At 42.1% G+C, this 13931-nt stretch overlaps 2 protein-coding genes across 2 annotated transcripts; both read right to left on the bottom strand.

Annotated features, from left to right (window-relative positions):
• Positions 1 to 2347: 2347 nt before the first annotated feature.
• Positions 2348 to 3689, bottom strand: LOC108224236 (protein TRANSPARENT TESTA GLABRA 1). The gene has a single exon (XM_017398749.2). It carries the CDS (start codon positions 3504 to 3506, stop codon positions 2496 to 2498), a length of 1011 nt encoding a protein of 336 aa, XP_017254238.1. The 5' UTR covers positions 3507 to 3689; the 3' UTR covers positions 2348 to 2495.
• A 3958-nt stretch (positions 3690 to 7647) lies between these two features.
• LOC108226290 (uncharacterized) lies at positions 7648 to 13299 on the bottom strand. Its single transcript, XM_017401235.2, has one exon. It carries the CDS (start codon positions 13297 to 13299, stop codon positions 7648 to 7650), a length of 5652 nt encoding a protein of 1883 aa, XP_017256724.1.
• Positions 13300 to 13931: the final 632 nt, after the last annotated feature.

Below are 13931 nucleotides of genomic sequence, written 5' to 3'. Positions count from 1 at the left end.
AAAAGAGCAACTAAAGTGGAGGACTTGATTTACACGCTCAAACTTTTTTAAGCATACCTTCACAACAACATTAAGTTAACCTTGCACACCATATATTACAAGATTTTGCTCGTGCAGAAAGCAAAGCCTCCTGCTAAAAACAATAACACCAATATTACCCTGGATCAGCTATTTACCAGAATTAGAAGTTCCAGAAATGCTAGAGCAACCTTTGAAAAAATTTACCTCTGTGTAGCTCATTCACATTTTCAAAGCTTGAACAAATTATTAATGCCTACATGTAAAGAAATCTGAAATTACTCCCAACTTCCCAAGACTTGTACTGTTTAACATGTCAACTAAGCAAGGTTCGCCTTATTATACTTTTAAGTACAAGAACATTTCACTTGGCAACATATCGTATGTGCCTGACACTGGTATACAAGAGCGATAAAGTTGTAATAGTTGGATACTTGGATTAAAAACACAATTAGATATATAAAAATAGGAAGACTGTAGAAGCATCTCCTTACATATATGACACTTTGCTTCTGACTAGCAACGCCTCAAATCCTGAAATCCTAGAGTAATAAACAATCTAAACAGAGTTAAAAAAAGAGAACCTGAAGTTGAAAAAGCGACGCTGTTGCTCATCTTATGCCTATCCAATGACCTTATGTTTATCTAGCATGCAATATGACAAGATTTGCTCGTGCAGAAAGCAATTTTACTACTTAAAACTAGCTGAACCCAATTCCAATCAAATTTAACTACTTAGCCAAATCAGAGAATGCTAGAAATAAGATTTTGAATAATTATATAATAATACACCTGCACTACCATTTAAAGTTGCAATTCCTCAACTACATGTCCTTCAACATATGTATCTTGTGTTAACTTTAATAAGACCTTCTCAAAAAAAATTAAAAAAGCTTTAAGCAGACCTTTGTTGAAACTAGAAACCATCAGGATCATCTTATACATGATTCCAAATCAGCCGCCACATCCATTTCAACCAAAATGAATGTTGATCCAGTTCCATTTTTAAAAAAAAGCTACAACTATTTTACCCAGATTCGGGTATAGGTGCCGGATACAGGTGCAAATTCAAATCAGATTCTTGGTTCTAGGAAAATTAGGATTTCGGACATGGATTCCAAATTAGACACGGGGGATCAGCACATGAGCTTAGCACAAATAAAACTTTACATAGACTGATTTATCGTACATTTATTAAAATTGTGTCTGCTACACAAATTACATACAATTAATTATGTATGTTAAGTTGCAACGTAAACTAATAGAATAACATAAAAACAAGTCATTCATGGACCTTGTTAGCACAAAAAAATGTATTGAGACCTTAATTTAATTTTGAACGGGGATATTGCACAAACAAAACTTAGATTTGAATAGCTCATAAATATTTTAAGGACCGTGAGTGGAAAGTGCATATCTATTTCTTAAAGTTTATGCTACCGGATCCTGAACAATCCAACCTGATTTTTATATTTTCATCTTCCTTGTTCCAAATCTAACGCCATATATACATATCTACCTCAGAATATACAATTATACTTACACACAAACAACAAAATTTTATACTTTAATATAAAATAATCATGTATAACTTGGGCATCCATTGCATTAACATTGCCATCTCTTGTTTCTCCTGGCTCTTTAAATGGATTTCATGAAAAATAGCCAAATTCACACTCTAAAATCTATTCACCACTATGGAAGCCCTATTAAATTGGCATGCAAAGTATCTGGTTTTCACCTTCCCAGACACAAGATGCATATAAAAAAACTTTAAAAATAAATCTTATACAGTTATACATCAACAGACGGATTATTGCCTTTTATGTATGTGGAAGAGAAAATGGTGTATCAAGACATTCATATGCATGATATGCTATTTGGGAACATTCATAAATGACTTAAAGACAGAGCTGAAGACAAACAACATTGTAAATGAAGGCACTGGATCGGCTTGGATACATATGTACCAATATGGGTCATGTAGTATGGGTCAGCGAGACTATCCAGCTTAAAATTATATTCACGCAAACATTCAAATCTTGTCCAGTATCTAAGTCCGTATCTAATTCTTTTTTATATTTGAGAGTGCGACATAGAATGTGCATGAGATAAAATATTCCAAATATCCAGAATTCTGGCAAACATATTCCATAATATTTATGAATTTTAAGCAAACCTACTACAGAATCTTGTCAGCATATGGTAACACTAAAGCTCTTTAGAGAGAACTTAGCTCTGTATAGGTCATTTAATCTTTAAGGACCATCGAGTTAGAAATTAAGATGAACAGCATACATAGATTTACACATAAATGCAATTACGAAAATAAAACGAAAAAGGGTATAGCTTATAGATTCATATATAGCTTACCACAATAAGAAAAGTGCTTTAATGCAACACATGCTGTAATATGTAATAAATCAAACAGGCAAGGCACTAGTATATAAATTCACAAGAAACTGATAAGAGCATACTTAAACTTTCAACAGCTGCATCTTGTTGGCAAATGCAATAGCAATCCAATCAGGCTTTGCAGCTGACCACTGAAGCTGATTAATCTCCGAGCTAGCAGTATACATTGACATCGGATCAATACCACTAGGCCCAGCCACCGTAGGCAACTCCCAAATAAGCGCCTGTCCATCATCCCCACCCGAACAAATATGCCTACAACTCAACGGAGCCCAGCCAATCGCATTCACACTCCCCCTATGCCTCTCCAACTCCGCCACAGGCATAGTAGGCGACCGAATATCCAAAATCACAACCTTATTACTATCCATCAAAATCGTCGCCATATACCTCAAATCCTGCTTATTCCACGCCAGCCTAAGCAACGGAGTATCCGGATGCGGACTCTCATAAATAATTGTCGAATGCTCCTTATCCCTCAAATCAAAAATCCTAACCGAACCATCCGCCGACACCGAGGCAAACACCCCAGCCTCACCCCAAGCAATGTCATGAACCTCCTTATCATGCGCAATCAGCTGCGTCTCCACCACGCCCCTCTCGACATCCCAAATCGTACAAGTCGTATCAATACTCGACGTCCCAATCCGCCGCGGCTCCACCTCATTCCAGTCAAACGAGGTCAACGGCGCACAAAACTCACTACTCTTACTATTATTAAGCAGCGATATCGGCTCAACCGAATTCTCTTTAATTTCCCAAAGGCGGAGATAATCGCCGGAAGACGCGAGAATATCGTTGGGCTTCCCGGAGGCGAGTGGATTGGGATGAAACATGAGCTTAGTAGGAGGGTAGGGGTGGTCGAAAGAGAGATTAGGGTTTCGTTTGAGAGTTAGGGTTTGGTCGTCGAACGAAACGACGTCGACTCGGTTGGTGAATTCCTCGAGGAAGCTGCCGAGAGCGATGCGATTGGTGGGGGAGGAGGAGATGGACATGGCGTAGAGAGTGTGGGGAGAGTCGTAGGTGACCAGCGTGTCGGATCGGAGGTGAGATTCTTGCGTTGAGTTGTCCATTTTTCAGGCTTAGATTTGGGGGTGAAATTAAGAATTCTACAATGGGGTTGTTAATTATATAGTGTGTGTGCGCTATCAGATGTGGAGTTGAATGAAGAGAATTGTTTTTGTTTGTACCAACCATATTTGACGAGACTGGTTGTTGTTTGATGCAGTCGTCGCATGCCCCTACTCGTCTGCACATTATTGACCTCCGGTGGTACCAAATTAAACATACAAATTTACTACTCCTCCCTCTGTCCTAGTCAATTGTATACGTTTCTTTTTCACTGCTCGACACGCTTTTTAAGGCTCTTATAAAACATAGTTCCACAACTTATTTTTAATATTTTCTTTTTTTGTATAAAAATATAAATGTTATACTTTTATACAAAAAAAGAAAATCTTAAAAATAATTTACAGAACTATACTATATTGAAACATTAAAGTCTGTGCCGCGCCCCCGTCCCCCAATGTATACTATTGACTGGGACGGAGGGAGTAGTATTATTTAAAGTTTGTAATACGGAACTAGTGTCACATAAATCGATCCAAATAGGGATCGTATTTAATCGATTGATCAACTTATTTAAGATTATCGAAATCAGGAATTAATCAGAATAATTAATCACTTGCTCTTCCGCTGTAAGAGCATCTCCAACGGTGTTGGTTATAATCGTTGGCTAAATTGGACCTGTAAGACATTATGTAAAATTTGCTGAACCTGTAAGACATTTTGCTTCGACGGTATTGGCTATATTGGTTGGCTATAATTTAAAAATAGTATGTTATTAATATTTTAGTTTGTTAAAATAGAATATATCAGTTCAGTATAGTAATAAATGATGTGTAATCTTCCTACAGATTTTTTACAGACCTGTAGAGGTTCGACAAATATAGCCATCCATAGGAGGTTGGCTAAAATTATAGACAACAGTCTTGTTGATCCAATGGGGGTCTAAACCCTCATTCCGATCTGTATTTGCACAAGGTGGAAGTTCTACTCTAAAGATGCCAGCCCCTGTTCCATTCTTCTTCCTTTGTATTTATAGAGCCTAGGTCATGCCTCCCTCGTGCCCTCTTGCTGGGCTTCTCTTTTTGGGCTGCTTTGTGGGCTTAGAAACTGTGGGCTTTTGTCTCTTCTGGGCTGTGGCCCAACATTTGCCCCCCCGGAAGTTACTAGCAGATCTTTAGATGTGTAGCCTGTTTTCGTGTGTCTCCTTGTCTTTCCTCTCTTTTTCCTCTTTTTTTTTTTTTTTTTAAAATTTGAATTGTTTTGAGTACTCGGTTCCGTGTCTCGGTCTCTGTGTTGTCTTTCTTGGGACTATAAGACTTCTTCATGACCTTTCTTGTCATCACTTTTTCCAGGCGTTGGATTTTCTAGGTATCCTTCTTCTTCCTTCCCTTCTTTTCTCCTGACTTGTTGTTTTTTTTTTTCTTTTCTATTTGTTTCTTGCTTCTGGCTTCACTCTCTTCTTTTAGGGCTTTTCTTGTTATGGCGCCACGAAAGACCACTGTTAATCTTGTCTCTTCTTCTCGAACTTTGAGTGAAGGGGCTGAAGAGTCCGATGTTTCTGGAAAGTCCCCTTCTAGTGGGGGTCTTGAATTGCTGGGAAAAATCGATCCTTTCGTCATCGATCTCCCTGATGACGAACCGGCCGGCGTTGTTCCTTCTGACGGTGTTAGTCGTGAGGCGCGTAGTTTGTTTTTGTCGAAAGATTGTCTTAACTGGGAGAGTGAGGTAGTCGAGGGTTCGCCGGAAGTTGAGAAGGTGAAGAAGTGTGTAACCTTTGGTACCACTTATAAGCATCATCTTCCCACTGAAGAGGATCGAATTTGGCATTCTCCTAAGGCGGGATGGCATGCCGTTCCGTCTATCTTTTTTGATTTTGGACTAAGGATTCCGATGCATCCCTTTCTCCCTTTATTGTTTGATGCTCTGGGATGTGGTTTTGCGCAATTGAGCCCTAATAGTTTTGCCCAAGTGATGGGCGTTATAGCTCGGTGTCGAGAGCTCAAAGCCTTGCCTTCCCTTGAGTTGTTGTTTGCAATCTTTCGAGTCAAGAGCATCGGTGGTCAGGTATATTTGGACAAGAAGACAGGTCGTTCTCGTCTTGTTAGTGTGCCCTTGTCTAACTCGGGATGGCAGGCCAAATGGTCGTATTTAGAGGGTGGTGAGTTTGAGGGAATGAAGCCCTGGTCTGTGGTTCCCCGTTCTCGAATGCAAGCTTTGAGCGACTTGCCGCATTCCTTTTCTGCTTCTTTTTTGAATGACTTTCATGGGAAGACTGAGTTGTATAAAATTCATGAATTCGCTGATATTGACTTTTTGTCTGCTCGTAGTTGTAAGATTTTTGTAGTTTCTTGCTTGCTTTTTCTTTGATTTAGTTGTGTTTCTGATTGCTTCTTTCTTGTGTGTTTGTTGTTTCTTGTGCTATTTGCAGTAGCAGGGAAATCACTGTCTGCTTTGTTGGCCCGACACCCCAAGATGCCGAGTGAAGCTATTTTGTCGATGTTAGCTCAAAAAGGGGTTTCGTCCATGGTGAACCGTGCCCCTGCCGATGCTGTTGAAGCTGGGGCCGAGGGAACTTCCCGAGTTGTGGAACCGGACCTTGAGATTGTGGGAGAGGGCTCTGCTGAGGTGAAGGAGGATCCTGAGAAAAAGTCCAAGAAGCGTGTCCGAAAAGATGGAGCCCCTCCCCGCTATCATCATTACAAGAAACCGAAAGATACCTCTGCTGTTTCTGGTGGTGGGTCCTCTCTAAAGACCGCTATTGATCGCTCTGCTGATGTGGACCATTTTTTGGGTAGGAATGTGCCTGGGAAGAAGGAGTTTCTTCAGGATTTTAAGAGCCATTTGGACCAGGTTGTAGATTCTCCTCTTGTGTTTTTGTTGGTCCTTTATTTTGTTAACTTTGCACTGACGGCTTTGTGTTTTTCTTTTCTTTTTAGCTGGTCAATGGTTTTAACCGTGTGGTGTCTATGGTGGATCATGGAAAAGATGAGATTGAGTTGAGTAAGCTTCGCCGGGAGATTGCGGAGTTAAAGAAGGATGCTCACGATTCTGCTGTTCGTGTGGGAGATTTGGAGAAAGAGAAGGAAAAGTCCGACACGGCTGTTGGAGCTTTAAAAGAGAAAGTTGGTTCCTTGGTCACCGATAAGAGGGCTCTCCAAGCTCTTGTGATTACTTATCAGAAGATTGAAACCAACCTGTCTGCTGCATTGGCGAAGTCTGAGAAGGACCGTTTTGAGGAGGCTGGTCGCTTGGAAACTGATTTGAGGAGTCTTCGAGAAGAGCTGAGCTTTAGTCGTGAGGAGAATCTGAAGTCCTTTGAGGAAGGCTATCAGGCGTGCTGGGATCGTGCTAACAAGAACGGTTATGCTATGCAGGACCATTCCTTTGGAGCTTATTGTGAAGATCTTGCTCGCGAGCGGGATGGAGCCGCGTCTTCTAACCGTGCTGTGGCGAAGGACCCTTGATCTATGTTTTTCTTTTTAAGACTTTTGCCTGGGGAATGCCCTATAGGCCTTGTGTTGGCTTGTTTACCTTGCTTTCCTTTGATTATGTGCTGTAGATTTTGAAACAGTTTGGTATTGACTTGATGTTTGTAAGTTCTGAACCTGCTCTTTGTTTGGAGATTTGTCTGTTTTGGTAGTTTGCTATGGAGAATCTTTATGCTTCTTTTGTATACTTGTTTGTCTCCCGTGTTTACCTTCTTCTTTTTTACTTGCTCTCGTGGTTGTAGCGTATTTTGTCGTAGACTTTTGCCACTTGGGTTTGGCTTCCGTTGCATCCTGCTTTTGAGATTTGTAGCTATTACTGTGTAGTTGCTAGTCGTGTGAATTTTTGTGTATTAGTTGTAGTAGATTTTTTTTTTATGTAGAATCAAACATTTATATGTCGATAGTTGATTAGACGAGTAAATGCCCCTTTTCTTCTTTAAACGGTAAGACAATGCTCTAAGTGTATGCATGTTTGTAGTTAATTTTTATAAAGAGATTTTTGACAAGGAAAGTTATGGAAACTAATAACAAACAGAGTTTATAGATTCTCGAGGATATGATACAAAAGATGCAAGTTTTTAAACAAAAGGTAGTTTTTTAAACAAAAGATGATGTTCCTATGAACTTAGGGAATAATAAAGATGCAGCAGTGTTTTTGTTACTGATAGTAGCGCTTGAGATGGATGGCGTTCCAAGTGTTGGGGACCGTTGAACCGTCTGGATAGGCGAGGCGATAGGTCCCTGGACGGACTACTTGAGATACTTTGTAAGGTCCCTCCCAAGGACTGGTCATTTTGTTCTGTTTGGTTGGCATTGACACAGATGATTCCCTCAGGACCCAGTCATTGACCTGGAAGTGCCTTATCTTGACTTTAGAGTTGTAGTAGCTGGCCACTTTTTGCTGGTACTGAGTGTTTCGAATTTGTGCTTGGTCTCTGACCTCCTCAATGAGATCATTGTTCAGTCTTAGTCCTTCCTCAGATGTTTCGATTGAGAAGTTTTCAATTCTTGGAGATCCCATACTTATCTCAACTGGGAGGACCGCCTCCGTGCCGTAGGCCATTCTAAAGGGCGTTTCGCCAGTTGGACCCCTTGGAGTGGTCCTGTGGCTCCAAAGGACATTGGGCAATTCATCGACCCAATTTGTCCTTGTGTCCAGGAGCCGTTTCTTGATCCCTTGTAAAATGGCCTTGTTTGTGATCTCCACCTGTCCATTGGCCTGTGGGTAAGCGACAGATGCTTTGAGATGGTTTACCTTGAGCTGTTCCAACGTCTCTTCGAACACTTTCCCTGTGAACTGAGATCCATTGTCTGTGACCACTATTCTTGGGACTCCAAATCTGAAAACAATGTACTCCATAAAAAACTGCACCACTTCTGTTTCTCTGATTCGTGCTAAAGCTTTTGCTTCCACCCACTTTGTGCTATAGTCTATGGCCACGATTATAAATTGCTTCTGTCCTGTGCATTTGGGTAATGGGCCTACTAGGTCCATTCCCCACATGAAGAATGGGCATGGTGCCTGGACCGGGGTGAATTGGACCGCGGGCCTATGGTTCATTGGTCCATACAGCTGGCACGGTCCGCACTTTTTGGAGAATTCTTCGCAGTCTTTTCTCATAGTTGGCCAGAAGACTCCATGTCTTATCAGTTTTAAGGCCATATTCTTCCCAGCTGTGTGTTCTCCGCAAATGCCTGAATGTATTTCTGTCATGGCGACTTCAGCCTCTTTTGGTCCGATGCACTTTAGAAGCGGTTCTGCCAGGGCCCTTCGGTACAATTGATCATTGTTGATACAGTAATTCCTCGCCTTGAAGGCTATTTTATGCTCTTCGTTTTTGTTTTCACAAATAAGCTGTCCTTTGATGAACTGCATAATGGGACGGCGCCAGTCGTCCTCTTCTTGTTCTATGCAAAAAATTTCTACCTCTGTTATGGAGGTCTGTTCCAATTCCCTGAAATAGATCGGGTCTGTGATTCTTTCGTCGGATGTTGTGATAAGTTTAGACAGGGCATCGGCCCATTGGTTCGATGAGCGGTCGATGCTCTTAATGGTCCATGAGATAAATGTTTTTAGGAGATCGTTGGTTTTCTGGAGATAGGCCTTCATTCTTTCGTTGGCAGCTTTGTACTGGCCTAATATCTGGTTAACTACCAACTGGGAGTCGCTGAAATATTCGATGATCTTGACTTCCAGATGTTGTGCGAGCTTGAGGCCAGCGATTAGTGCCTCATATTCAGATTCATTGTTTGTTGTTGAAAACTTGAAGCGAATGGCCTGTTGGACCCTGAACCCCTCGGGGCTTGTAAGAATGACTCCTGCCCCACTTGTGGAGGATGTGGATGATCCATCTGTGAATAGAATCCAAGTTTTGTCATTGAAAGCTTGAGCCTGTGGATTGAGCTGATTAGCTGCAAAGTTGCATTCTGCCATAAAGTCCGAAAGGGCTTGTGACTTGACCGTGTTCCGTGGCAAGTATTCTAAATTGAACTGACTCAGTTCAATGGTCCAAGAGGCCAACCGTCCTGACATGTCCGGTTTATGAAGAATCCTCCTTAGTGGTTGGTTAGTCATTACCGAGATTTGTCGTCCTTGAAAGTATTGCCTTAGCTTACGGCTTGCTATGATCAGAGCAAAGATAAGTTTCTCGATCTGAGTGTATCGAGTCTCAGCATCCTTGAGCATATGGCTGATGTAATAGACCGCTTTTTGCTCGCTTCCAACCTCCTTAATTAAGACCGCTGCAACCGTTGAATCTGTTGCTGATAGGTATAGCTTTAATGGTTCGCAGGGTAGTGCTTTTGTTAAGATCGGAGGACTTTGCAAGAATTCTTTAATGTTGTTAAAGCTTTCCTCGCAATCCTTGTTCCATGAGAATTTGTTTGATTTGGCTGCCAATTTTATTGCCTCATAGAGTGGTAGAGCTCTTTTTGAGGATTGTGGTATGAACCGTCTTAAGGCCGCCACGCAACCCGTGAGTGTTTGGAGTTCCTTGATTGTTTTTGGTGCTGGCATTTCTTTGATAGCTGAGATTTGAGCTGGGTCTGCCTCTATCCCTCTTTGGGTTAAGAGGAATCCCAAGAATTTTCCTCCTGCTAGACCGAAGGAACACTTAGTGGGATTGAGTCTCATTGAGTGTTCTCTTATGCGAGTGAATGTCTCTCTTAGATCTTTCGAATGTTCATTTGTTTTCAAGGATTTAACTATCATATCGTCTACATATATCTGCATGTTTCTTCCCACTTGCGGAGCGAAGATTGTATCCATGGTTCGTTGAAATGTAGCTCCTGCATTCAGGAGACCGAATGGGACCACTTTATATGCAAAAATTCCCCTGTGGGTGATGAAGGCTGTACTGTTTTGGTCCTCTGGGGCCATTTTGATCTGATTATACCCTGAAAAAGCGTCCATGAAGGATAACAGTTCATGACCCGAAGTGGCGTCGATCAACTGGTCTATATTGGGCAGAGGATAGAAGTCCTTTGGGCAAGCTCGATTAAGATCAGAATAATCGATGCACATTCGCCATTTGCCGTTACTCTTTTTGACTAAAACGGTGTTGGCGATCCAAGTGGGAAATTGGACCTCCTTAATGAATCCTGCTTCTAGGAGTCTGTCTAGTTCGGCATCTATGGCCAACTGTTTTTCGGGGGAAAATATTCTTTTCTTTTGCCGGACTGGTTTGTATGTGGGGCTGATGTTGAGTTTGTGGAGGGCTATTGCCTCTGGGATACCGGGCATGTCTTTTGGTGACCAAGCAAAGATATCCGCGTATTCCCTGATGAGAGTTATTAGTTCTTCCTTAACCGAGGGGTCCAATCCTGAGCCAATGGTGATGCGTTTCCCTGGGTTTGATGGGTCTAGCTCAAATTGTTCTGTTGGACCGATTGGTTGACAGACCGATTCACGAGGAATGTCCACTGCTTCTTTCTCTTCTATCTTGACTTCTTCCTCCATTGGCTCATCTCGTATTTGGTTCACTGTTTCACTGGCATTTTTTGTTGTCCTGTATCTAGGTGTTATATTGTTGTCATAACATTGCTTCGAGACCTTTTGGTCTCCTTTGACTTCTCCCACCCCAAACTCGGTTGGGAATTTCATCTTTAGGTGAGGTATTAAAGTTATTGCTTTTAGAGCTGACAGTGTGGTTCTGCCTAGAATTGCATTGTAGCTACATGAAGCACTAACAACATGAAATTTGACGATGTGCCATACTTGCTGCGGGGGGGATCCGAAAAGGACCGGTAGATCGATGATACCCAGGACTTTTACCTCATTGCCTGTGAATCCATATAAGGGGGAATGTCTTGCATCACCCAGTTTTCGGTCTCCAACATCCATTCTTGAAAATGCCCCATGAAACAAAACGTCTACAGAACTTCCATTATCGATTAAGACTTTTTTGACTGTGTTGGTTCCCATCTTGACCGTAATTACTAAGGCGTCATGATGAGACCGCTCTATACCATCTGTGTAGTCGTTGTCTGAAAAGGATATGACAAGTGATGGACCCTTCCTTTGTCTTTTTGTTTCTACCTGGAAGACCATATTGTTCTGGTCTGGGAGGCCCTTAGGAATGTATCCTCCTGAAATGACATCAATCAATCTGTCTGAGCTCTTGTTGCCTTCACTGGTTGGGTCCTCCCTTTGGACGAAGTGAGAAAATTCTCCACTCTGAATTTTATTTTCTATTGCGTGTTTGAGTTGAAAGCACTTTTCTGTTAGATGGCCTGTGTCCTCGTGATAATCGCAATACTTCGAGCTAGGGGGTCTGTTTGGATTCATTGGTCTAGGCGGTTTGTAGTTAGGATCTGCCTTCATGATTGCTAGGATTGTAGCAATATCCATGTTTAGTTTGGAGAACTGTCTTTCTTCTCGTGGAGGGCGAGGGGGCCAGGGCCTGTTAGACTGGTGAGGCTCTTGGACCGCGGACCCTTTTTGGATATCGGTCTGCTTGTTTGTTTCAGTTTTCCCCTTTTCTTGTCCTAATCCCCTGGACCATTGCCCCTTTGGGGAAGAATTCTTATCCCATCGCTTGGACCGCGGTGACGTGATTTGTATGCTACCTACTGCTTCCTGAAGTGTTATCCTGCGCTCAAAAATGTCCATTGCTGCCTCTATGGTTCGAGGGCTTTTTTCAAAGAACTCTTCCAATAACTGCCCATGCCTTGTTTTGTCAATTCCCGCTGCCAGATAATTGACCGCTAGTTCTTCAACTAAGTTAGGGATGTTTGCCATTTCGGTTCTAAATCGGTCCAAGAAATCACGTATCGGTTCTGAGGATCGTTGCCTTACAGTCATTAATGAGGCGGTGATCTTTCCCCCTCTTTTGTTGATAGAGAACCTAGCTCTGAACTTGTTTTTCATAGCGATCCATGAATCGATGGACCGTGGGGGCAGATTGTTGTACCATGTGAGAGCTGTCCCTTTAAGACATGTGCCGAAGAACCGGCACCTTGCCACCTCGGAGTGTCCGCAGAAGGACATTCGCCCGTCAAACATGTTAAGAAAGTCCGATGGGTCCGTGGATCCATCGAACAGTTCTATAGATGGGATTTTAATATTCCTGTCAATTTTGGCATTCTCGATGTCGATTGATAAGGGATTTCCTGATGGAAAGTCAAACCCTCCTGGTTGAGATTTTAGTTGTTCCTTCATTAGTGCGAATTCTTCTCGGAACCTGTCCATGTCTGAGCTCTTTTGGCTCTTTGCGTCAGAGGTCTCTGAGTCTTCATCCTCTCTGTTTTCATGAGTTGACCTTCGTTTGTGTCGTCTGGAGCTGTAAGACCCCTCAGAGTCTTCCCGATAAGATTGCTTGCTGTTGGCAGAGGGTCTCCATGAAGGATCGTGGTCCTCGGTCTGGTATTCCATTGAGGGCTCTATTTCTTTGCGAATTCCCAGCGCTGCCTCCAATCGGTCTATTTCTTGCTTTTGCCTTAACTTCGCCTCGAGGAGCCTCCTCCTATTGTCCAAGCTTCTGACCTCTTCTTCTATAGTGAGAGGGATCAGCTGCTGTTGAGCCTTTTTCTGAGCTTTGATTTTTTCCAGATGAAGCCTTGCATCGCTAGTGAGAACCCGTTTCCCTTGAGGCGTTGTTACCATCATCTTCGCGGCTCGCTTTCGGTAAGTTCCAACCGGCTCGGAGTGCGCTGGTAGCACATCCACCATCTGCAAATCATCCTCATCGTCCTCGAATAGACATCGCGGTTCCAGAGTTCGCTGCGATTGAATTACCGGTGAGAGAATTATGCGAGTATCCGTAGTTTTTAGATCTGTGTTTTTCCTTGACCTGCTAGGCCCATCCTCCATCTTTAGATCTGTGGTGTTTGAGATTTTTAGACTAATTAGCTGGCTGATTAGAGCTCCTTCTAGCGCCAAATGTTGATCCAATGGGGGTCTAAACCCTCATTCCGATCTGTATTTGCACAAGGTGGAAGTTCTACTATAAAGATGCCAGCCCCTGTTCCATTCTTCTTCCTTTGTATTTATAGAGCCTAGGTCATGCCTCCCTCGTGCCCTCTTGCTGGGCTTCTCTTTTTGGGCTGCTTTGTGGGCTTAGAAACTGTGGGCTTTTGTCTCTTCTGGGCTGTGGCCCAACAAGTCTCATGTGGTTGGAGTGCGCTTTTTTCAACAGATTGACTATATTTTTTATATATGGTATGCCAACTCATTTTTTACCTAAGGGTTTTGTAAGGTTGGAGATGCTCTAAAGACTTCTTCCAATAACCCGAGCCCGATCTTCAATCGGAGTGAAAATCAGATATATTTTAATATTAGATTACTATTTAATACTCCCTCAGTATAAGTTAGATATCGATTTTAAAAAAATCACACAGTTTAAGAAAAGTGGATGTTCACAAATTAATTTGCATTAAATGATCAAAATATGTGGAGTGAGATTGATATAGGAAATATAAATAAGAGATATGCAGAGTAAAATT

Source organism: Daucus carota, chromosome 6 (assembly GCF_001625215.2).
Source record: "Daucus carota subsp. sativus chromosome 6, DH1 v3.0, whole genome shotgun sequence".
In the NCBI taxonomy this organism is placed as follows: Eukaryota; Viridiplantae; Streptophyta; class Magnoliopsida; order Apiales; family Apiaceae; genus Daucus; species Daucus carota.
The sequence above is the reverse complement of the archived record's forward strand: the minus strand, read 5'-3'. Positions and strand labels throughout refer to the sequence as shown.